Raw genomic sequence first — 25,469 nt, 5'->3', positions numbered from 1 at the left:
CTTATGACATCTAAATTTTTTTTTTTTTTTGAGTACTGTACCATACAAATGAAGAAGAAAATTATTCAGTGTATTCATATATGTTATTAAATAAGCCAGACTGTTTTCCCAGAAACATCACAGTGTTTATACCAATGTGTTGGAAATGGGGATGCTTCATGAGAGCCTAAGAAAGCTGGGGCTGTTCAGCCTGGAGAGGAGAAGGTTCAGGGAGATCTTACCAATGTACCTTCCTCAAGGAAGGGTGTAAAGAGGATGGAGCTAGGCTCTTCCAGGTGGTGCTAAATGGCAGGACTGGAGGCACTGGGCACAAACTGAAACACGGGAGGTTCCCTCTGAACATCAGGAGACGCTTTGACTCTGAGGGTGCCAAGTAGGTGGTGGAATCTCCATCCTTGGATGTATTCAGAAATTGTCTGGATGTGGTTCTGGGCAACTGGCTCTGCTCAAGTGAGAGAGTTGGAACAGATGTCCTCCAGACACTCCTTCCATTATAACCCTTCTGTGAAAATAGAAATTCAGAAAACCAATTGACGACAAATTGACCAGGGGTCTTATACATATGGTAACAGTTACTTTTGCAAAAGGCAACCATAAAAAAAGGAGGGCTTACTTTAATTTAAATTTGTTTAAAGATAATGCATTAATTTATTTGTTTGGGAATCATTTTCCACTAGTGGTGAAGAATGTGAAGCACTCTTTCACTGTGTCGAGAAAATGGCTCCCCTGTTGGATTTGTTGAAAGCTTACTGTACTCCCAAAGAAAATTACTTCTTTGGAATTATTTAGAACACTTTTCTATGAAATATAAAGGGGTTGATTTTACCTTTTATTTCTCAGTGCCTTAAGGGCATTGTCAGGAAACTCTCTTCAGAACAGTGTCATTCTGCTGCTTCAAGAAATGGTTTCAAGAGTAGATCTTTATGGTGTTCTTTACCTTATCTGTCTGAAAACAATGTAATTGCCAGTTCCCAACTCTTCACTAAAGTAATTCTCCTAAACACTTATTGTGTGACTTATCTTTTTGTTCTTTTTTATCAGAAAATGTAAAAGGTGTTAATATTTATTATTGCACTAACAGCCAGAAGAGACAGATTTTTTGAGACCCTATGATTTCACATTTTTATATCACCCTGACTTTTATTACGAGTATTACAGAACTTTGGCATTTCCTAATTATGAGGTAAATTACCAGATAAACTGTCATTTCCTGGAGCGATCTTTAATAACCGTGGTATTTGTATGCAGGTCATGTCTGATTAATATTTATACTGTGTCCGAGAATGTTTTTTAACTAGAGGCATCTTCAGGTACTTTTACTATGATACTGTAATTTATGATCTGAAACCTCTACACTGCCTTCTAGGAGCTAGACAAATTAATTCAATCTCAGCCTCAGAATTAAGTTTCTCAAAGTCATGGTTGCTGTTGTGTAGCCAGAGTGTGTCAGTCTTCCTGATACACATTTCATCATGCAAGACTCTTATTTAGAAGTTTAGTAAATCTTGCTTCATCTGCACAATACCTAAATTATAAGACTGGATTACAGCAATTTTTGTACCATTAGGGCACCCATTTCCGCTCATCTGCTTAGTTTCCTAGTAACATGTTATAATGACATAGTATGTTAGGTAAGTATTGGTAAGGAGTTGCAATGTCTGTGAGCTAGAAGAAAACACAGTTATAACTGGTGAATGTTCCATCATTAAGTAAAATTTCTGTAGAGAATTTAAAGGCTGTTTAAGCTGATCACTCTGCAGCGTTTCCCAATGAGATGAAGATTTGTCTTTGATGGGAACCACAGAATGTCTTTATGGTAATTGCTCAAGTCAGTATTTCATGAACCACTTTAAAAGCTGTCTTAAAATCCAGCGTGTGTATTCAAGCTTGTGTCTAAACAGTTTATAGTAGGCAAGATAATCCATTTATTCCACAATTTGAAAGAGAAAAGTTAACTGCTTACTGTGGAAATTCTTCTTTTCTTGGTTTTGAATTTAGGTTTTTAGAGAGTTGGATCTTTCCCCCGTTTCTACACATGCTAGCTCTCAAATCCTGTGTTATTAAAGTTTTCTGGAGGTGGGAGGCATGAAACAAGAGTGTTTGTATAAAGTCTGCTAAAAGCTAAAAGCAAGCTTAGGCCTTAGGGAGACGAGGGGCACAAGTTGAATTTAGTCCATATTGTGTCTAATGCTTTCATTTTTTTCTAATGCTTATGTTTCACAAAACATGGTTTTACAATGGGTCATTAGACTTGATTATAAAAAACAACCAAAGGAAATTACTTCAGGGTTGAGCCTTTTATACTTCACATAACCTTTCTTGATTTCAGTCACGTTGACCTGTCTGGTGAAGCTGCCCATCCATTCCAAGTTTAAACATTAACCAATATTTACTAAACTGTTAAATTGTCCTCATGTGGTTAGTAATTATGGATTGCTGATAGTTGCAGTGTCAGTCTGTATGAAAATGAGCAGATAAAACCCCCCTTTAGCCATGTAGGCTAAAGCATAGAATTTATACTGGATTTCCTACCTTAGAGTGTGTGTATAGGAATGCCTGCATGTTAAATGGTACTTGTGTCTGCTGTTTGATTTCACTATAATTTGCTGATAACAGTAGTTAAATTACTCTTTTCCATTTCTGTGATTGTGGGAAGAGTAGCCTTGGCTTAAGAAGCTGATGACAAGCCAAATAAAGAATAAAAATTGGAAGAGGCAGGAGTTTCTTTTTGAGGAAGAGTATCATTTGGCTCCGAGTCAGGAAACTGACTGTGCTGAAGTGCAGCTTGAGGAGGGTCAGAGGGAGGGTAGTGGCCTCATTGAGTCCCCATTTCTGCATCCTTTGGAGGGACGTAGAGAGGGGGGATAGTTTTGGATGGGCTGTTCTATTTATTTCACTGTGTGGTGGGTTGACCTTGGCTGGCTGCCGGACCCCACTCAGCTGCTCCCTTGCTCCCCCTCCTCAACAGGACAGAGGAGAAAATAAGATGGAATAGCTTATGGTTCACAACAAGGACAGGGAGATCACTTACCACTTACCGTCATGGGCAAAACAGACTTAATTTGGGAAAAATTAATGTAATTTATTGCCAAATAGAGTAGGATGGTAAGAAACAAAGAGATAACTAAAATTACCTTGCCCTACCCCCTTCTTCCCGGGCTTAGTTTCACTTTTTCATCTCTGACTCCTCCACCTCCTCCCCCTGAGTGGTGCAGGACGGCGAATGTGGGTTGTGGTCATTCCAGAACAAACAGCTCCTCTCTGCTGCTCCTACCTCCTCACCCTGTTTCCCTGTTCCAGCCTGGGCCTTCCATGGGCTGCAGTCCTCCAAGAATTGCTCCAGTGTGAGTCCCTTCCATGAGATGCAGTCCTTTGGGAACAGGCTGCTCCAGCATGGGTCCTCCCCAGGCTACTGCCAAGACCCCTGTGCCTGCATAGGTTCTCTGTGGGCTGCAGCTTCCTTGGTGTATCTGCCTGCTCTTGTGCGGTCCTTGCAGGCTGCAGGGGGATGACCTGCTTCACTGTGGTCTTCTTCAGGGGTCCAGGGGAATCTCTGCTGGGGTGACTGGAGCACCTACTCCCCCTCCTCATTCTTTCACCTTGATGCTTGCAGGGCAGTTTCTCACACTCTTTTCCTCACTGCCAGGCAGTGATTTGTGCTTTCTCACACCACCAGTGGCTGAGGGGCTCAGGCATGCCCTGCGGTCCCCACTGCCAGCACCTCGTCATAGACACCCCATGAACAGTACTACATCTTTAGCAGTATTTCTGGGTAGTAGAACTGCCTTTTAAACTGAGATTATTGAAAAGTCAAGGTACTACTTGGGCGAAAGTTATGCAAGGAGTTGTCTGTATTTGACAGACTAAAAAAAGTTTGTGGGGGGTTGTAATCAGGCTTTCAATAGGCAATATACAGAACTACAGCTTTTCAGTAACTTGGTGAAATGACTGGTTAAAAGGTTGAGTGTCACCCATTTGTATGTATTAATTGCTGATACAGTAACTGTAGTAAAGTCACCTCCTGCCCCTTTCTTGTGTCACTGGATTCAAAATTTTGGAGCTGTTTGTTGAAACAAAAATAATTATAGGCTTTTGTTGTCATCTAAGAGAATGGCTTTATCTGAGGAAAGAGTGTCATTACTGAAACCGGTAGTGTTGGTTTTTCCTTATTTTTATTTGAGAACTGCTTTGACAACAAGCATTGCCATATGAAGAACCTGACTTGAAGGTATCCCACCTTACAGATTTTAAAGGAAGGGGTTGTCATTTAGCCAAAACACTTCAATGGGAGCAGTGGGTTGCATTTTGATTGCTTGTTTCTGACTGCTTAGGTGAAGTGTGACTACTGAAGGAATGAGTTCAAAATAGTAGTACCATTATCTGTGACAGTATCAATTCTGGGAGTTTAGCTTTGAAGACTGTAATTTAAAGAGAACAGTAGAGCACAATGAGGAATATACAGTAATTGCAGAAAAACTACTTCTGCAAAGACAGATTTTAATTGCTTTTGTAAAGCATCAATAATTATGTGACTTGCTATAAAAATCTTACCTACTGGGGCAACAGATTCCAGTTGCCATCAGTTGGTTCCTGTTATTGCACCAAAGCTGGTTGCAGTTTTTCCTGTGGCTGTTCAACTGCTTTTGAGCATGCAGTGACTATCAGGTGTGTGAGGCGATCCAGGAGTTTAGGTGGGGTTTGTAATTATTTTTCTCAATGTAGTTATATCATTGATTTGGTTTAGAAAACTGTTAGGACTGACTGTCCCTCTTATGACTGTCATGGTTAAGACTTGAAATAGTTCACAGAAACTGAATGGAAGATAGCACTGCAGAAGAAAGCAAGCAATGTGTGTGTGGGGGGGAAACGACGGATAGGACGGGGGACAGAGAACAGATTGAAAATCATGGTAGCAAAATTGTGTTTGCTCATTGTTAAATGAGCATCTGACATGCACAGGAAGGACTCCTTTTCTTCTGGACCTGTATGTTCTCTTTTCCACACCTTCAGTGAACGACCATCTCAAAGAATCCCTGCTTTTCTATCTTTTTCACGTTGGTTAGACTCAGCTGCGTTTAGCTCTGTTAGAGAATCCTCAGAGCTGGTAAATGTAAAGAGTACTTTATTCAAACCAGTCCAATTTAGTTATCTGTAGGAGGAGTACAAATAGATGGCAAAGGAGTAGAGATGTAAGTGAAAACTTGCTTTTGCATACAGCGAGAGGTTCAGCTCAATGTTTAAATCTAAGACTGAATTTATTCTGTTCAACATGCACACCCTTAAACTTTAGGCAGGTTACTTGTACTGCAGCAGCTGGCTCTGACAATCCACCCTTGGGCATTTCCTGTCCTCAGAACACAGCCCGTTTCATCTGGTTCAAAATTTCTTTTCCTTGAAAGTTTCTATCCAAAATCTCCTGAGTCTTTGAGCAGCATCCTTTATCAAATGCATTTCTTCAGAGAGGTGAAGGTAGAGGGTCAGGGGAACTCTTCCTGTAGCCAGTTCTTCATATTGTCCTTCTGAGCTGTGGAATTGTAGCCAGCACTTGGAGTTCACAGCAGTTTAATGTTTAGTCACTTTTTCAGAAAGACAATAACATCACATGATCTTGAAGTAGGGTGAAGTTATTGAATCCTGGAAAAAACAAAACAAAGCAACAAGTGCTTTAATTGGGCATTTCAAGTGCTTTTGTTGTGAGAGAGAAAAGTCCTGTGGATGTGTCAAAAATGTTCTTGAATACTTATATCAATTTAAGATATTTTTATATGAACAGTAATTCCTTGTTAATAGTTATCTCCTTTTCTGTTTTACTTGTTGCACTTTGCTGTTTTAATGCTTACAGAGACTGTTACAATTGAATGATATGTTGGATAAGTACCAAGAATAAAGAGTTATTATATGTTCAGTGAAGAGAAAGTGATGTATGAATTTCAGCAGTCTGGGCTACCTGCGGAGTACTTTTTCTGAAGTTTGTGAACTGCCTGTCTATATTTAATACGTTGGTTTGGAAATTTCAGAAAACTAATTTTAAAAAGCCTATCTTCACCTGCATGACACTCGTATTCTAGAGTCTTCCAAAACAGAATTGTTGCTGGATGCTAATTCCAAGTGCAAGGCTTAGTAGATGTATACATTTCAAGCTCATAACATATGTGCTGTATGCTTAGTAGTACCTGCATGTTTCTCTAAAGTTTTTTTGAGTTAGTATAGGGCGGAGGGCAATAATTTTATCACAGAGTTCTGAATTGCAGAGACTATGTAAAACATGCCACCTGCTAATCAGGAGCTTGATGGGGCTGTTTGCCAGGCCTAGAGCATGCTTTTATCTGTGATGCTGTGACACACAGAGGAAAATCAGTAATTCTGACATTGGTCTGAACTATTCCCTGTCTTCCATGGGACAGTTCCTGATTTACCTCAGTTGAAGGAATTTGACAGTTACATAATATCCCCAACTTTGATGATGTAGAAGAGGAATCATTTACATTAGTTGCTTGGCCAGGAGCAGGACATATATTCCCGGTTAGGTTTGGCTTTTCTCTGCTCTGTGTATTTAATTGCACCTGGGAATTCTGGGACTGATGCTCAGGGATGCCTTCACTATGTAGCTAACCTGCTGCTGGCCAGCTGGGGTTGGTTTGGGTGGGAGTATTCACACAGCAAAGCCCTGAGCTGGTTAGTGTCCTTGTTTCGGCACTTGTGCATGTCTGGCAGCATGTGATTGCTCGGGAGAGCTCAGGGATTCCTTTGCAGTCAGTCATGTCTGTTGTGGAACAGCTTGTTTGTGCTGCAGGGCAGGGAGAAAAGATGGGAGCCCAGCTTAGGGTCTGCCCTTGCTACACAGGAGCTGCTTCCTTCAGAGGTAGACGAGGGCTGAGGCTCTAAGCCTGCCTCCCTGCTGTGAGCTCACCAAGTCTGGGTTTAAAGCACCTCCAAATCAGAAAGATTTGGGCTCAAATATGAGTAGCAGTCTGGGTTAGCTGTAGAGTGTGTTAGGCAATTTGTGTTGCATCCTGGTATTTCAGATGATTTTTTTTTCTGTTAGTCTGGCCAGAAGATCCAAAATAACTTGTTTAGAAGGTTGGTTTTACCCAATAGTTACAGGGCTTAGAAGAACACAACTCTGGAAATAAATCCAGTATTGGAGTTTTGTAATAGCCTCTTCTGTTTGACTTTGCTGCCTTTACACATATTTTTTTTTATTATCTTCAGCTCTTATTTTCTCTTTATATTCTTGACATTTTTGTTACTTTCAGTTAAGTTTCCTATTTTCACTTTCTATATTTACTTGATGCTCCTTTCAGTCTTCATCGCTGCTTTTGGATCTTCTTTACACATACTCCTTTTGTTTTTCTTTGGAGACATTTATTACATTGTTTTCCCTTCATATGGCTTTACCTTCCTTAGTTACACTGCTCCCATGTGCCATTTTTTTCCAGTGTTAGCCTTAAGGAAAGGAAGCTTTGTATTCATTAAGAAGGAAATCATGGTGGAAGGAAATGTGTGCAGGGTACATGAAATAGTGCTTGATCCTTTACCCTGAAGATGCTGGAGAATGTCAGACAGGTTGGTGAGAGATGGCTGGGAAGTACAGAACAGTACAACGGCAGCCTTCTTGTGAGGAAAAAAAAAGTGTCTTTCAGGAAATGGTGAATAACCTCTAAGCATAATGAGGTAACTGGGAAAGGGAAAGAATGGGTAACAGAAAAGCTGAAAACAATAGAAGTTGTTGCTGCCAAAGCTGGAGTTTCCTGCATCTTTGAGGATTTTCTTTACACTTGTGTTTTTGAGATGCTTGAGATATCTGCACTGAACTCTGAAGCTAACAGCTAAGAAATACTGCTCTGTGTCTGGCTGGGATTTGTGTTTCAGTGGCACACTGTAGTTCCAGTGGGGTGTGCAGGGATGGGAAGGGACCCTCAGTGGAAGCCCTCTTCTTTCAAGCAGATACTAGTTCTCACCAGCTGCTGAGGGGTGCCAGCCTATAGGCTGAGTGCAGCTGACTTTTATGAAATACAGTAGGCCTATTAATACCTGATAGATATCTCTAGATAGATAGGCAGTTCTTGAAGTTAACTAAGGATGACTAAGCCAGGCCACTTCCCCTCACTTATCCTTGTATCTACACTAGCAAAATACCAGTCCAACTTGAATCTGTTTGCCCTAGTATTGTTAACATGCTTCTGTGGGTCTAGGTCACAGGTATCTGATGATAGCCTGAGGCTCACAGCACATTTAATGTTGTTGTAGTCTTATGGTAAAGAACTTACATTACCTTTTCCCTTCATATATTTGTATTTCAGGATCAGGCATTCTCTATCACAGTCTAGAAGCATATACATCTGTGATTAAAGGTTCATGTGCATGCCAGTAATCCTGTGTTACTTTTTATTATCTTTTTCACCAAGTGAAAATAAATGCCTTGAAGATATTCTGCACACTGGTTTATCAAACTGACACATTCAAAAGCTCTTTTTTAGACTAACAATAGGATTTAATATCCTGATTAATTCATTCCAACCTCATCCTCTTTGTGAACAATGCCAAGTAGTGTGAATTGTGTCTGCTGTCTTGTATGTAAAGATGAGTTTTAAGTTTAAACAGTCAGTTCTGAAAACTTAGCTCTGATTCATTTAAAATTGTTTCTAGCTTGATTTCATTTAGAGTTGCTGTGAGTGATTCTGCTCTATAAGCTTCCTCACTGGATTTGGTTAGTGCTGCTGTTGTGTCATAATCTGCTTTCATTGTCTATTAATTAGAGAAAAACTGCTCTGAAGCATGATTTTCTAATAGAATTTTACCTGCTGGTAGACTATGTGTAAGTAGAAAAGTTACCTTTATGGCAGAAGAGGTTTATAGAACTAGAATATTTAGGCTCTCAAATATAACCCAAATAGATCTGTTTGTCATTGAGCTGTGTTTCAAAGCTTGACTCTTCCAGTGAGCCACCAAAAAAAGGAGTGTTTTTTGTTTGATATCTGAGATAGAGCATTCGTTGTTAGAGAAGTGGAAGGTAACTTTAATCAGATTAAATGCGTTAGAAGCATAACTTGATTGCAGTGTTTTGCCCCATTCTAAGCATTGAAAGGAGATCATAAATGAGTTTTAAAATGACTGCTTTTTCTCTTATGCTTGGTATTGGTGTAGGCTTAATAATGCCGATTAGACAGTTAAAAAAGTGTTGCTTAGCCTTTTCCTTATTGAAGACAACAAAATATTTTTAAGTTTTCTTGAAATAAGTATCAGGAAATAAGATCTAGAGCATGTGAAAAAGTATGATTCAGTGTTTATCAAGTTATGTTTTATTAATAGCAACAATGCTGTAAACAGATGCTTTAGTGATTACTTAAAATGAAACAAAATAGTCCTTGTATGGAGTAGGAGAAAAAGGATTTAAGGTCATGAATACTGTAACTGAGGGGTTTTTTTAGTAAAAAAAAAGAAAAAATCGTGCCTGCAGCACAAATCCCTGTAGTTGGATATGCACATGCTGCATGCTTTTTGGAAGCATTAAGCTCTCTGCTAAAACTCATCTTCCAGTACTGCTTTTTTCTGTCTTCTGGTTTCTGCAGTGAAAAATACAGGGATGTTCTATTCTTGAGTACCACACAGGTTTTGCAAGCCTCATATTAACTTGAGCTTGTTGTCATTCAGAATATGGAGAAAACTGTTGCCATGCTTCATGTGAAAATAAGCAGCTGTATTTCATTGCCAAGCCATAGGTTTGCTGAGCTCAGATGCGGGGCTGGGTTTGATATCAGCATTCAGTGGATTCCATGGGAGGTGGTCACAGAGCTGGGGTTTCTTTCCTATATTAAGAAGGTCTAGGAAGCTAAGAGAGGCTAGGTCTAGTGTGAGGTGTCCCTGCTCATGGCAGGGGGTTGGAATTGAATGATCTTAAGGTCCTTTCCAACCCAAATCGTTCTATGATTCTATATTCTGTGTGCAAGCGTCTTGAGTTTTCATGGGTTTTTTTCTAATGTATATGCTAACCTGCCTAGCATTGGCAGTGTTCAAGGCCAGGTTGGATGAGGCCTTGGGTGACATGGTTTAGTGTGAGGTGTCCCTGCCCATGGCAGGGGGGTTGGAACTAGATGATCTTAAGGTCCTTTCCAACCCTAACTATTCTTTGATTCTATGACAATGGTCTGTAGACAGGTAGTAGTGCTACTTCTGGTGAACGTGATTTTCTAGTCTACCATAATATGGTTTGTTTTTTGTAGGAGGTTTTTTTGGGGTTATGTTTTGTATTTTTTTTCTTTGCCCCTGTTTCCCTAAGAAAACATGGATTACAAAGTTGTGCTTCCTGCACAGGTCTGTCATTATTTCCATTTCAGTTCCTCCTTACTAATTTTTAGTCCTTTGACAAATTTCGGATAGGTTTGTGACAAATTCTGTAGTCTAAAGGACACTCTTTTTCCAGAAGATCCATGAAAAAGATTGCATGGTTGATTAATGCTCCCAGTATGAGAAAAGAAGAGCATGAGCTAAATCAGAGAGAAGCAATTCACATGGCTGTTCTTCTGAGGGTACACATTCACCGATTCTGTGCTCTTTAAGTATTACTTGTTGGGGGGACAGATTTTTTTTTCGTGGTGGCTTGGTTATGTTTTGTTTTTAAAATTTCAAAAGGGTGGTTTGACTCCAATTCTAAATCTATGAATTTTAAGTTTTGGGTAGCTTGTTTTCATGTTATCTATCCTGATTGTTTTAAGATTACAATGTATCTTTCCACTATGTTTTCAACCATAAATCCAAGTAGAGTTTTAATATGGTAATGCAATTGAATAGTTTAAAAATGGATATACTGGTTTATTCCAAATAAACCACAATGTTAGGAAGCACAGAAAGGAATGTTCCCTGCTTCTAGTTCAATTTTTATACTTGCCATAATGCAACCACTTTTGTTATAAAAGTAAATAATACGATACTGTGCTTGTGACTCCTTAATGAAGAATTAGATTGGAAAATAACTGATTGTATTGTGAGACAAAGATATTGCTGCTCTTGTCATGAAAAGGTAGAGGTGAATAATTTAGCAAATGTTAATAGCAGTTACCATATTACTGAATTCACAGCAGGATGTAATGACATCTGTCAAATGCATCTGCAAAAATAATGTCTTTTAATTCCTGTTGATATTATGATGTCTTATTTTACTATTAACTGCTACATTAGGCCAGTCCTGCTCAGTTCTTCATTAGATCACATTTTTGATTGAGAATTTTTCTGTACCTTAAAATACCTGAGAACAGTGGTGTGCCAGAAGTAGTTGTTTATTTCCAGGCTGTTGTTGCTGTATCATAGAAATAAACTCACTGTATGAATGCCACATTATCCGGGAATTAATTAATGACTCCTCAAAACAGGTAGTGGAGAAGGACTTCACCTGATAGATTAATTAGTAATTTAAATTGCTGTTGGTAGTGTAAGTTAGGAGATCTGATTGAACATGGTGTTTGATTGATCTGAATTGGTTATCTACTTTGTGCTGGATGTAGTTCACCTGGTGTTTCATTATTTCATCCTTTGTTTTCACTCCCCTCCCTTTTTAGGGTAATTTTTCCTTTTCTGAAATGCTTGACAGATGGTAGCTGTAGTTTCATGTACTATCAAAGAGTTTTTTCCAACTTCAGCAGATACATGCTTTCCCTCTTTCCTCCATTCCAAGTAGTGGTTACTTTCCACCTCTTTTCAGGCATCTAGCATTAGCTTTCCCTGCTGTCTCTAGCCTATTTTAGGCTTTGTGGAATAAATGGTGCAAGTCTTGTGTTTGTAACTTGGGCACATTTTACATTATCTGTTGCAATAATATGTTTTTGATTTTTGTTGTTTGATCTTGCTTCTGAATATTAGTGAAACCTGTCATTGTGCTCTTTGGACGTGGGATTTAATGTGGTATGACTGATGTACTGTGGTAGGCAGTTGGTGATACTGTTTGAATTTTACTCTCTGCTTCAGGAAAGGAGTTGTTAGGTAGCTTTCTACCCTGCAGTCTCCTTGGTGTTGAAGTATGTGTAAACCTTGGTAATCAGCTTAGCCATGAGTGTGGTATTAGGATATGCTTTGCAGCACTTTCCCTTAGTCTTAATCAGGTAACTTTGACGGAAATGTGGTGGTTCTCCATAGAACAAACTAAAAAATACTTAGTTGTTTTACCCGCTAATTCAGTTTTGAATTAAATTTTTGGGAAAAAGATTTAAATCCTGCCATATGACTTCTATTTAAATATTCCTATGATATTTGCTTGAGAATGTGAAAATGAAACTGCTTAGATGATTTTAATACTGTAAACCAGAAAATACAAGTGTGAAAGATAGTGGGATTAAATAATTTGTTCATTTTAACATGATTTTACCTGTCAGTATCTATTCAAATGCTTCAGCTGGTGGAAATACATTATTACATCTCATTCTCATTTTCGATCTTTTGAAGTATAAACACTTCTTTGGAAGAAGAGCAAATCAAAATTAGTGTGATGTTTTTCTGCTTTATGTTGACTGCATTCCTGTGCTTCATTTAAAGGTCATTCTGTGAGACTGCTGGGTCAGAAAAAGGATAATGGAAAACGTCTGGGGGGAGCACGACTGGATTTGCCAAAGATTAGGAAGAATCCATTGATAGAAATAATTTCCATCAATACAGGGTAAGAATCTTCCAAATTTATAAAACACTGAGTATTGCTGAGGAATTCAATTTATCTCTTTCTGCCGGCCTAGTGTGTTACTCCTAAGTTTACACAGAAGGAGGCAGGATGACCACTTTTTAATAGTAAAAGATTTCGAATGGCATTCTTTCTGAAAAAAGTCACTGCTTATTCGGGTGCAGGACTTCTGCTGCTCTAGGGCTGCATACAGTCATGTAGTCCCCTTTGTAATTCATCTCTTTGTCAAAAGAAGAAACCCTAAGAAAACTGGAAAAGAAAAAAGGGTTTAGAGTTCTTTCGAGCCTTATGAAAGCAGTTTGGAATATCGTTAGTAACTCATTAAGATATTTAAACATTGTGAAGTTCTGTAAACACCCGATTGTCAGCCCAAATGTATTAATGGCAAAATTAGTTATTTGCTTCTTGCCCCTCTAATATGTTTGTAAAGAATTATAATGCTTATATTTCAGTTTTTTGTTTGTCTGTTTGAATAAGCTCCTCTCTGCTTATCCAGCAACTCTGGATGCCTGTTTCTTCTGTAAGACTACAAGCACGTCTCTGTTTTGCACTTCTGCTTTGAGGAATTCTGTTTTAATCTTCTTCCCTTGATGCTTTCCTTTTCTAAACTCCTCTTGATTATCTCCCATTTGGTCAGTTTCCTAAAAAACAAACCAAAACAAACCAGACAAATGAAAATAACCCCCCCTCCAATCCTCCCAATCCCCAACAAACAAATCCAAACAAGAAACAAACAAACCCCTCCACACCTCTTTTTCTGATCTTCCCATATTCTCCAACTTATGTTGTATTTCCCAGGTGGTAAAATATAAAATGCATTGCTCTAAGCATCCCAGGGGGGTGTGAACTTGTTGCCTAGAGAAAAAAAAAATGTGGTAGATCTTAGCACTTTTTGTTTTAGGTTTATTCTAGCACTTTCGTAAACATTTCTTAGAAGAGTTTTGCTACTGTCCTTTTTCTCTCTTAATTCCTTGTCTTTAAGTAATCCTGCCTTCATAATTTGCTGTAAAACCTAGTGTGCTATTTAGGTCAGAATATTAGTTCAGGGCTTAGTGTGGTTGCTTTCTTTTCCTCTGACTTCAGGTAAACATGTGGGTGACATTTTGTCATCTTTCTGAATTGAAACTGCAGTTTCATTATTGATTTTTTTAATTTTTATTGGTTTTAAAGTCTGGATATGAGCTTTTCTGGTGCAATTACTTTAGGTGTTCTACTTTTTTCCCCTCTTACTGTCTTTCCTGTTTATCTTGTTTGTGCCCATGTGAACAAAATCCTTTTCACCATTAGGAAAGTGTTCTTTTCCATGGTGTAATTTTTTCTTTTCCATTAGCATTTTTCACAATCTGATGTTCCAATATCTTTCTAGTTGTAGATGTTGTCAAGAATGTAAACTAATTGAGCCATGGTCTTATTTACATGTGTTTTGATTTGTGATAGTGCATTGAAGATGGTAAAGTGTATTGCTATTTCTCATACCAGGATATTGCTAGCCTTGGCTGATGAGAGTTTGTGAAAATATTTTTAATCTATTTTGAACATATGTATTTTCATACTGGGTTTTAAAAAATCATTTCCGAGGTTGATTAAACTGCAGACAATTAACATCTCCCTAAGATGTTACCTTTGGAAAACCTTTTATTTGGAACCTGATAGTTTGCAAACACTAATTACTTTATTTATGGCTGTTCTCAGGTCAATAAAATGTATGTTATACCATAGGATAATACAAGAAAATAATAGTAGAAACCACAAAAATATGTTTACTTCACAAAGAATAAAGTAAAATGATTTAATAAGACCAGAGTATTCTGAAATCTCAAACAAGTCAGTTGTATAAGACATCTAAATTGACTAACATCCCATTTTATGTTATATTGCATGCTCAGGGAATCCTGTCTTTCTTGAAATAATTTTGTTGTGTTTCCTGTCCTTCCCTTCCCTTTCCCAGCCCCTCCACCTGTGTATTGCAGATGACTTTTTTTGGCTACTACTTTGGGTTTGAAAAATTAAGTGTATCTTTAGAAAAGCAGCAGTTCTCAACAGTTTCTGAAAATATAAAAAAACAATTGGTGAAGAACAAGACACAGTACATGTTACTCATTGTGACTTAGCTGTGTTTGTTTCATCAGCTATCATCCATCAGTAGTCTGGCTATGGCAGTTTTTAGTGCAATACTGAATTTGACCTGAGCTGTTTTCTCTGTGTAAAAACAGGAGAAATCATTGAAGATTAGTTTTTGGTACAGTACTCTTTATTGAGAGGTGAATTTGAATCAGACCAGAAGGTCTTAAAATAGTAGGAAATACTTTGTTTAAAATAGTGATTTCCTCTTTGGAAATAGAGTTGTCTGGTGCTGTGTGTGAATGTGTCCATGAGCGGCCCTACTTGTGCTGCTCTGTGAGGGAGTGCAGGAAGGGACCCAAGGGTGCCACCAACACAGGCAGGATATAACACAGGTCTGAGATCCATCCTAGAGATGAGCACAGGGCTGGAGGCAGGCATGGTATTTGAGCTTACACCAGGACTGGAGGCACGGGCCTGAGCTTAACTGTGGCTCATGGCCCAGAGGAGGCTTGTGGAGAGAGCCACTGAGGCTGGTCAGGTCAATTAGGGCCTGATGGTACCCACAGGGCAGTGACAGGTGGTGGCATATTACCATATGCACATGGGATCTTAATAAACTCTTGGCCTCTTCTGTAATTCTGTGGGGGAAGAAAAAGCTTTGTGGGAACACGTGTATCCCTTAGCCCCAAAGTGTTTTGACGGCTCATGCTGACCCCTTTTCCTGTCCTGAAGTATGAATACCTTTATGTATGTAGACACCTGCTAGCTGGAAGTGTTCTTCTGAGAATTCAGTAGGACCAGTTTATTTTCGGGAGTCTTAAGACAAGCGGATTGTTAAGATATCTCTCATTCTTATACAACTGAGCTTGAGAATCTGGGTGCAGTTGAAATGCAACACTAGGGTGAGATTTGTTTCTTAACTCAAGAGGGTGTCAAATTCTCTTCAGTAATTTTGACTTGAGGTTTCTTGTTATTGATTCCTTCTGCTCTCAAAACTGAAGGAGAAAACGTTTCCTGTCCTGACGGGTTCTGTTTTTGTATAACTGTGATTTGTTTTTTTTTACTTGCCTATGTACGAATGCATGGCTACGTATGCGCATGTTCCTTTGTGTGTTTTCCCCAGACCGGTGCTGTACATGAGCCTCCTCAGCTGTTCGTTTGCATGAACCAAGTCTGTCTTATCAAGGGACAAGCATTTGTTTCTCCACTACAGTATACAGCCAATAATGATAATAATAATAATCATAATAAACCAAAATGAAACCCCATAAGGTATGGGATAGTTGTGAAGTGCTGCTTCTGTACATTGTGCGTCAGCTCAGAGTTTTCACACAGTGGCACGTTAGTGGCAACCATAAAAGGTGTTGCTGTTCCCTTAGAGTTACCTGGATGTTGTTTACTCTTGGGCTTTTATTTTATTTCGGAAGTAATGGACAGGTTTTTTTCTACTGTTAATTTTGATTGCTCTGAGGTTTTCTGTTTTCTCATTTAGAAATCCAAGCTATCTTCATCTCTGTATTTTACTGTGGCAGTTAGTGGTTTCTGTCAATAGACTGTGACTGTAGAGAAAACCTTCTATCCCAGAAGCAAAATATTTAGAGCTTCTAAGTATGTTAGCAGAGAACATGGTGAGTACCTGAATGTGGTCACAGGAGACTTGCCAGCCTTCTATGGCACACAAAGGTATGTTAATGAATCTTAATTTTTCCATGTGCCAAGTACATAAGGAATCCTTACCATCCTAGTATCCCATACAAGGTTGACCTCTGTAACTTTCCCTTAAGGAGTAAGTGACCCTTTCTTTGCTTTCTCTGTTATAACTTAGAAAATGTTCCTCAATATTTTCAAAATCAATTATTCATGGTTTTTTTCTGTGGAATAGGCAGTTAATAAAATTCAGTGATTCCAACAGAGCTTGGTTAGTTGTCTTAGTATCTAGCAAGTTCTGCAGTGATATTAGTGGATCTCAAGTTAGAAACAGTGATTTGCTTGTGTCCTCAAAAATAATTTTCTACTTTGAATTAAGGGCATTTGGTTCAATCTCTTTCACTTTTATTTGTCCAAAGCAGATATTGTACAGGTCGTCATACTGGAACAAGCATGGTAATAGTAGTAGAATAGCATGTTGAATGCTGTTTAGAGAAAAGGCATGAAGTTGTTCACTAATCTCCTAATGTGATTATTCTGTTACTTTGAAGGAAGACAGAGAAATGTTCTCAAATCTGTTTTTTGTTATAGCTTCATTTTAGTCTAGGGAAAAATCTTTTCTCCTTGTGATCTAATCTTCAGTAGTGCTGGTTTCATAACCTATGTAGCCACTTAGCTCTCTTTAATAGGATTGAGACTTGGTCTTCCACCTTTTAATGAAGTAATTCTCTATCATGAACTTACTGCGTGAACTTTTACATACTGACCTGTCCGTGGTGTTGGCATGGCCTGAGCTCCTTTGTATCCACATTGCTGCCACTCACATACATTTCAGACACAATTATTATTTTATGCTATTATTTTGTACTTTTGTTTAGATGCTTGGAAAGCATGAGAGGAGTGTGGTATGAGCTGAATATGAACCCACAGTAGAGCCTACTGTTGGGTGGGTTTGCGTGTAGGTTCACTGAAGTGCTTTCTGTACCCTTTCTGAAGTTTCTGCCTCTCTCTTTCCTTCTGGAGCAGGCAGATTATACTACTGCTGGTGCGCATGCTTGCATTAGACTATCCTGACAGCTACGATCTGGTGTAACTGTTGTTAAATTTGCAATATGAACATACCCAAAGGACCGAGTCTTTGTCCATGTTTTCCTGTTGTTCTCCCTCATCTGAAGATACTGTAAAAATCCCATATAGTCTCATTCTCTTGCTACTTTTATAAATTCCCTTTTTAAGATCCTCAGAGGGCAGGGAGATGTTTAAGATTCAGCCCAGCAAACTGAACATTTGGATTTGATTGTAGTTCTGAGGGAGTACAAACCCACAGTCTCACTGAAAAAACTCTGTAGGTCAGTGGAAGCACCGTCCTCTTTTCAATCTGCACATCTGCATATATTTTCTTTTGGGAGAAGGGCTTTTAAGAACATAGGAAAATGAAAAGTATCTTAAAATTACCCATGTAGCCAAGCCCAGTAGGCTATTCCTGCAGTGCTAGAGGATCTTACAAAAGATCAGCATGTTACTTTATCACAAAGATTTTCAGATCTACTTCTGAGTCATAAATACCGATTAAGGCATAACAGTTCAAACTCAGTACTCTCAGTGGCGGAGAAATGCAAACTTTTTGGTCACGGGACAGTCCTTGCTAGCAAACTTTATGTTGAGGGAAAACATGGATGGTAGTGCTTGGGGCTTTAGAAGTCCTTCATGCTTCTTGCTGATTTTGTCAAGCTTTTTAGGCTGTGCTTTGAAGTTCTGTAGTGGTGGTTGTTCAGAATGTTTTTAAGCTTCTGGTTGATCCAAATCTAGCAGAAGAATTAAAAAAAAAAAAGTAGTTTTACTTACAGTACTTGTTTTGTTTTATGAATCAAGTAACCAAACATGCATCATTAAAAAATAAGCCATGGAGTTACTATTGTCAGTCCTGATGTTCTTAGGCAGGAATATTTCCCTGGTTATGAATTGCAAAAGGTTAATATTCTACTCTTTCATCATTTTCTGTTGCAAGCAGCGTTTTCAGTTTTATGATGAATTGGGGAGTATGAGGATTGAATTTGCTCTAAGAGTTGCGTTTTAGTTTTATATGAGGTCAGATAATAGTCTTTCTGTGTATAGCATTTCAACATTTGTTTAGGATCAAATATACCCAGGCACTGTATGTCCATGAAAGTGTATTTAATTCTTTTCTTTAATTGTGCCAAAAAACGAGGGCATAAACTTCAATTAAATGCTTTCCATTCTATAGCTTTTTTAATGTGGATATCTGAAATACTTGATTTAGTTAACTGTTTCACTATCTAATACTTTACAGCCCTAGATGGTTCTGTCCTTACTTTTCGTGGTTAATAACCTGTGAAGTGTTATGTTACAAAAAATCCCAAGGTAAAGTAATGCTGATAAGAGGTCTGGAAAGTCTTTGATGGCATGCATGGATTCATTTTGCTATAGGTAGTCTTTGTTGAGTCAGCACATATTTTGGGCTACTTTCAGTATTAAAAGCAGGTCATATTCTGTCTGATTGTGGGAGTTGGTTGAGATGGCTCATGAGCAAGGCATCAGTGGCTTTCCTCATATGGCAGTAGGTAAGGAGGTGGTGGAATCATCTCAGAAATGAGGGTTTACAAACAGAAGGATCAGGAAGAGGAGCATGTGGCTCTGCCTCCTCTGATGGAAGAATAATCATTGCTTAGTAATCATTTGATGCCAGTACGCTGGCAGATGTGTAGAGTCCAGTTAGAACAGTATTTATTCCTTTGCTAGCATAAGATACTCCAGTGAGAGATATTGAGGTTGTTGGGTGCTAGTACTGTTTGTCAATGAATTAATGCATCTAGTTACTAATCTGACTACTGCGGTGAGTCAAGTGTTAACCAGGCTCAGGTGCAGAAGCAAAGGCCCAGGGGCACATGATGTAGGACTGGACTGTGTTGGACACAGAGGTGGGAGACTGGTCTGATGAAGTTTAGGGTCTGCCTTTTTTGGTTTTGTTTCACCTCATTGGCTCTTGTCCATCTGTATCACTGAGATGATGAATGGCTACAATGGCTTGGGTTTGTAGTGCTGATCCTGCAATATTCTGTTCCTGCTGTACCATTTCAGTGTCTCTTCTCCAGAAGTCTGCTCTTACCCTTGTGTTATACTATTTTCCACATTCACATGAGGCTTGTGTATGACAGTGTGACTGCAGATCTGTACTATTATTTGGCACTGTGGAGCTCCCTGCAAGAAAGGGAAACGTGGTCATAAACAAGGTGGACATGGATTATAAAGCAACACTTTGTGCTGATTAACTGGGTACTTACCATGGTCTAGCCTGTCTGAAAAGTGATTTAAAATAGATATTTAGCTAGGTGGCATAGAGATCAACTAGGATGCAGTAGAATTTTTCTAATTATTGTAGCAAATTACTGTTTGGTAAAGCTATAAAAAGAGGCCGTAATTGTGACTGTTAAATCCCGGAGCTCTTGTAGTGGCCTGTGTTGCCTGTTCAGATTTTTGGCTAATCGAACTGGCTGAGTTTAGATTTCTAGCTTTTTGTGCCATATAGCAAACAGCATCTATGCCTGTGGGCCACCTTTGCAAGAGCTTTGTTGTGTTCTTGTGATCTCTGTCTCCTTTGTAACTGGAATGAGTTTTCCGGAGGCACCATCTTGAAACCATACCAAAATATCTTGATTGCTCAGGAAAGATGGCGTGGCTTGAGTCTAAGAGCTTGTAAAGCCACTGCCCTCCTGTGCTGCAATTAGTGGCATGTTTCAGTAATAATCTCATCAGTTCAGCAGAACCACCACTGTTTCTTTGGCTTTCTGTGGTTACTTGATGTGTAGTCAAGTCTATGCCCTAGTACAATGTTTTCTCTAGATAAAAACAGAGAGACAGAGAAATGGAAATCTTTCTGGTCTGCAAAAAATTGGATTACCTAGTGTTTGACAGTGATAGACTTGGTTTTTCTTGCAACTGCTTATATGCTTTTGTCTATTCAACTGTGCTGCAATATTTTCAACATTACCATCTTCTCCTAAGATGCTGCTGTCCCCATCTTGAATGAATAATGAGTCTGAATTGCAAATCTGATATTTTGTAAAAAAACCTTTGACTGAATAGTTACAAGGATGAATTCCATATTTTCAATTTACTTGATTTCATTTGTTCATTAATAAAATATAGGTTTTCTATATTTTCATGTTTAACTTTTCAAGATACTCATGTAAGTGACACTGCAGTTAAAAGAAGATTTTGATTTTAGAATACAAGATCAATACATCTTTTTATTTGCATTCAATATTATGCTTGGAGATGCAGAGTAGCATTTCTTCAGATTATAATAGTTATTATATAATTACATATTATAACGTATTGTATTTATTTTTACTGGAATTTAAGATAAATGCTTAGAGCCAACTCCGCAGTGAATATGAAGTGATACAATTATTTGGGTCCTACCTTAGCTTATAATATTTAAATGGACATTTTTCATATCGATTTAGCTCAAACATCTATGACATGCCAGACTGTATCATGTCAGTACCCTCAGAAAGCAGAGAAGGTGGAAAGTCTTGAACGAGAGTGTATGTGTTTTTGAAAGGAAACCTCTGCATTAGTTTTTTGTTTATATTTTAATCAATATTTGCATGTGCATATATTTAGATTCTAACTATGCTAGATGCTAAGCATGTATTTCAATCATGCACATAGCAGACATCAATCTGTTCTGCTTTGGCACACTTCGCAAAATAATTCATGTAATGAAAATGATAGAAGGTACAGTTGTCTGTATCTGTATGGCAGGCATTTTTATTTTAATCATGAAATTTGAAAAGCTACTATTGCAACGAATGCAGAAACCACACTGCTGTAACGGAGGGGAAAAGAGAGAAACAGTTGTTTACAACAGAAAGCTTTAACAGTCTACTTTTTTGCCTCAGGTCTCTTTCCACTACAGCTTACTGTAACTCACAGCCAAGGTCGTTATTCCCTAATGAGGTATTGAAATACCATATTGATGACACTTACTGAAAGATTTTTCACTTATCATCTTTTTTCTTGCAATTAAAATAACTTACATTTGGAGAAGGGAATATAAAATTATTTATAACAGTCTGCTACAAAATCTCTAGGTGCTGCTGGGTAACAATTTCACTGAGAACATGGAAAAAATGTCTTTATCATAAAAAGATGGCACATCAGTGTGGCTTACATTCTCGTCTTACCAACTGTTGTGCTTGTAGTCATTTCTGTTGCCGGTGTGTCTTGTTCTGTCCCCCCATTGCTGAGAACTTGTCTGCTCGCCTATCCTTCCTCATGCAGAATGAGTGAGAAGTATGGCATTTTGCTGCTTAGTTTCCTTGTGCAGCTTATGTAGAAAGATAATTTAAGAAAACAAAAAAGAAACAAGTTGTACTGGGCCAATATTGTTTCCTCCCTCTGAAGTAGCTTGATTTTTGTCTTTCCCCAGACATCAAAGGTTGCTACAGCTGCTTCTGTAGGGTAGACTTGTACTCCAGTGCCAACCCCCCCCAGCCTCTAGTGTCAGTTAGTGGGAATTGCTCACTGAAATCACCAACTGAGGGCAGAAGTTACTCCTTTGGCTATACTGGTGGAGGCAGCTGTGGTCCTCTTCATTCCACAGTAGTATTAGGTCTGGTCAACTTTGGACTTTGGATTTTAGTGTAATAAATTCCCTTCTGCTGCTGGGAAGGTGGAAGCTGTTGATGTCTTCAGTTTTACTATTGCACATGATGGTTCTGCTGTTTGTGCTGATCTGTATTACACAATATTACTTTGAGTACGAAATGTGATGGCAGGGGGTTGGAACTAGATGAGCTTTTCCCTTCCAAGCCAAACCATTGTATGATTCTATGAAATGTCTGCTACCCTGCTAACCTTAAAGGATGATGACCTTGAATTCAAGATTATCCCTCACAAAAAGGGGATAATCACTCTCTCACAAAAAGAAAGATGTTTATACACAAAGTTCTTTACATACCTATATTAGGTATATAATCAGGGTATAAACTTTGCATGAAGTATTTGCCTGAAAGGAGGTATTTCTTTCTCTTATGCTTTATATCTTTGTCTTTATGATTTCTGACACTGTTACTCTCTTTAGGATACTACTGCTTCCTTATTTTTAGAGTCAATGCTTGAACTCACTTCTTTGAACTTCAGTTCTATCCATGGGATTTTAAGTACAAACGTGTGGAAACCCGTTAGCTTCAACATCTGAATTTCTGTGATGTGATGCTGCCTTAATTCAATGACAGAGTAACCCTGAACTGGGCTTCTTTACTCTCCCTGCAGAGATTAAAGCATGTCCTCTGCTAAGAGTAATTTTGGACAGGGGAAAAAGAGAATTAAAAGCTCAAAAGGTCTTTAAATGACTTTTTCGCTGGTACATCAAATACCTGCACTTGTGACACCGTTTATAGTATGACTTCAAGACTAGTATTCATTTCTCAGATTATATTTTTCATTGCTGCTGTTAAACGCTGTTTGAATGGATCTAGAACAAGCATGTTTTTAATGAATAGCATACATTGTGTCCTATTCCAGGAAATGTTCAGCCAATCCTTCATTAAGTTTGCTGACATATGACACCGAAGATTTATTCCAGTAAATAGTTGTTGCATTGGCATTATTATATTGAAAACGATGTACGACAGCTATTCCACACTACCTGCTAATGCTGCCAACTGTACTGTAGCACTTATTTTTCATACCTCTGTTCTTATGATGATGAATTTTTGTGCATGTTTCTTCAATGGTGCATTTTGATGATATGTCAGAGTAAATTGGTGTCTAATCTGCATCATCCACTTGGCTCTTTGCATACTCCAGTCATACGCTGTTCACATGCAGGGAAGTTTTTCAGTAGGGTCAGAAGATACATGTTGGTAAAGTTCTTTGCCATAGGCAAAAATCATTATGACATACTGCGTGTACACACCAAGAATTACTGGTCTTGAATTCTTACTGCAATATTTTGTGTTCATACTATTTCTTGAGCTCCAAGTTTTTGAGAAATGAGAAATGCTGTTTAAGTACACATAAAGTCTATAACTATTTTGTGTGTCATGAAGGCTTCCTTTTTTGAGTCTGCTGAATGACGTTTGCACTGAGTTAGAAGAAAACAGTTTGTTTTGATTATTTCCATTCTTGCGCATTTGCCTCCCTTAGGTTTCTTCCTCCCAGCATCACAAATTTTAACTTTTTCTGCATATAGTGCCATTATGAGTTTAAAATGTGCATCAAACCTTCTTCTTCTACATTTTGATACATTTTGTTTTGGTCTTAGACATCTCATCTTCAGAAAATTTACTATTTCACAAGATATTTCTCTTGCAAGATTCAGGAAGACTCATAAAAGTTGCCAGGAATCACTGTGCAATTCTCTAAACTCCAGTACACCACACAACTTGCAAGTCAGTGAGGAAAAACAGCAGTAATCACATGCTCCAGCTGCGTCATCTTGTTAAAACTTTGGGCAGCTTCAAGCATATTTGTACTGCTTTGTCACTAGGCGGCTTCCCACACTGCACAGTTCTGTTACTCTGTTAACCCAAGAGAAAGAGCACCAGAATTTAATGCGATCCCCACTGTTCAAGTTCAGCTATGTGGGCAAAAGGTTGTGGAGGGGAAACAGGCTTGCTTTTGTTTTGTGTAACTGTGGTATGTAGTTTCCTTTAGTTTCAGGTGATTCCTTTCAATGCTCCAATCCTCATTATTTTGAAGACTGATTCAGATAATGAGACAGCTTTAACATACTGGAACCTGATTACAGGTCAGCACACGGAACTGTAAAGCGACTTCCTGCCTGCCTCTTTGGCAGATGCTTACATACAGCAGTGGTTTTGGATCACACAACAAGCTACATGTTCTAGTTTGGCTGAATGAGAAGAGATCATTTTGAAGTTGCTTGCAATTTCATGTATCCATAATTCTGACATCAGTACACTTTCTGAGGTTGGAGATAAATTCCTTCTTGTTGAGAAGAGCATTCATTTGCGTCCCTTCTTTTAACGCCCACATACGTATTTCCTAAGGGAAATGTGGACAGAATCCTGAGAAACATTTTCTTCATTTCTCAGATTACAGTAAATACTGAGAAATAACCTCATATGTCATACTTACAATTAATATTGTGTTGCCTTTAGTCCCAGCTTTTCACATAAAAAAACCCCAAAACTATAAAAACAAGGCAAGCACTAGAGAAGTCATTGTCTTGAAAAAATATACTGTCTTACTGAGTGTTGCTATGAGAAATGTCTGTGCTTTTGCATACTCATAATTCTGGGGGGGTTTAATGGCCTATTTTAAAGCGTTATGCAACTTAAGTGTTTAAAACGAAGTGCCAGTGTCTTTACTGCTCATAAGCAGAATCTGATAACGTTTAGTTGCCTAATAACAACCACCTCTTCTGCTACTGTTGGTGTGACTTCTTAAATGTGACTAAAAATGAATCAGGATGTCAAAGGGTCTGATTTAAGCGTCTCTTGTGCCCTTTTAGGTCAAGGTAGAATTTTTTTTGGAGTCCTAACAGGAGAAGGTGTTAAGGAATGTGTAAAAAGAAGGAATGGAATTAGGCAGCAGCTTGTGCTTGAATTTGTTCTTTGACTTCACCTGGAGATAATTTTAATCAAAAAAATAGTTTTTTATTGAATAAGATGGGTGAGCTTAAAAATCTATATTTTTCATTATCTATCAAAGAACATAAAGGCGTCTTTTTATGGTGCTCTGATTGACTTGTGTGATTTCATAAGACTTGAAAAATATGGGTGGGATCATCAGTACATGATGTAAGAACAAAACCACTTAAGCAAAGGTACCTTAAAAAAAAAAAAAAACCAAACAAAAAATAATTGAAAAGTTGAATATTAAGGTAGTGTTTGGCAGGTAATGTAGGTGGCACAAAATCCTATGTAACATGTTCCAAGATTACTAATATTATTTCAGGCATTTTCTATGTGACAGTATCTTTCTTTATATGGCTTCTTTATGTTCAGAACTTAACACTGTTTAATTCTGATGTTTATGCTCAACTTTAAGATGTGAGGTTTTACTCTTTTCGCTTGCAGAGTCCTTATTTGTATGATAA

At 38.3% G+C, this 25,469-nt stretch overlaps 1 protein-coding gene across 2 annotated transcripts in view; it reads left to right on the top strand.

The window, feature by feature from the left end:
* CDKAL1 (CDKAL1 threonylcarbamoyladenosine tRNA methylthiotransferase) overlaps window positions 1-25,469 on the top strand; it is a gene marked incomplete at its 3' end in the record, with an annotated part of 393,323 nt that overhangs the window by 126,179 nt on the left and 241,675 nt on the right. For both annotated transcript variants that reach the window (XM_080610854.1, XM_080610855.1), the window contains exon 8: window positions 12,526-12,646. In XM_080610854.1, coding sequence (XP_080466980.1) covers window positions 12,526-12,646 — 121 coding nt within the window. The remainder of the gene's footprint in view (window positions 1-12,525; window positions 12,647-25,469) is intronic.

This window comes from Psittacula echo, assembly GCF_963264785.1.
Source record: "Psittacula echo genome assembly, chromosome: 2".
Lineage (NCBI taxonomy): Eukaryota > Metazoa > Chordata > Aves > Psittaciformes > Psittacidae > Psittacula > Psittacula echo.
The sequence above is the reverse complement of the archived record's forward strand: the minus strand, read 5'-3'. Positions and strand labels throughout refer to the sequence as shown.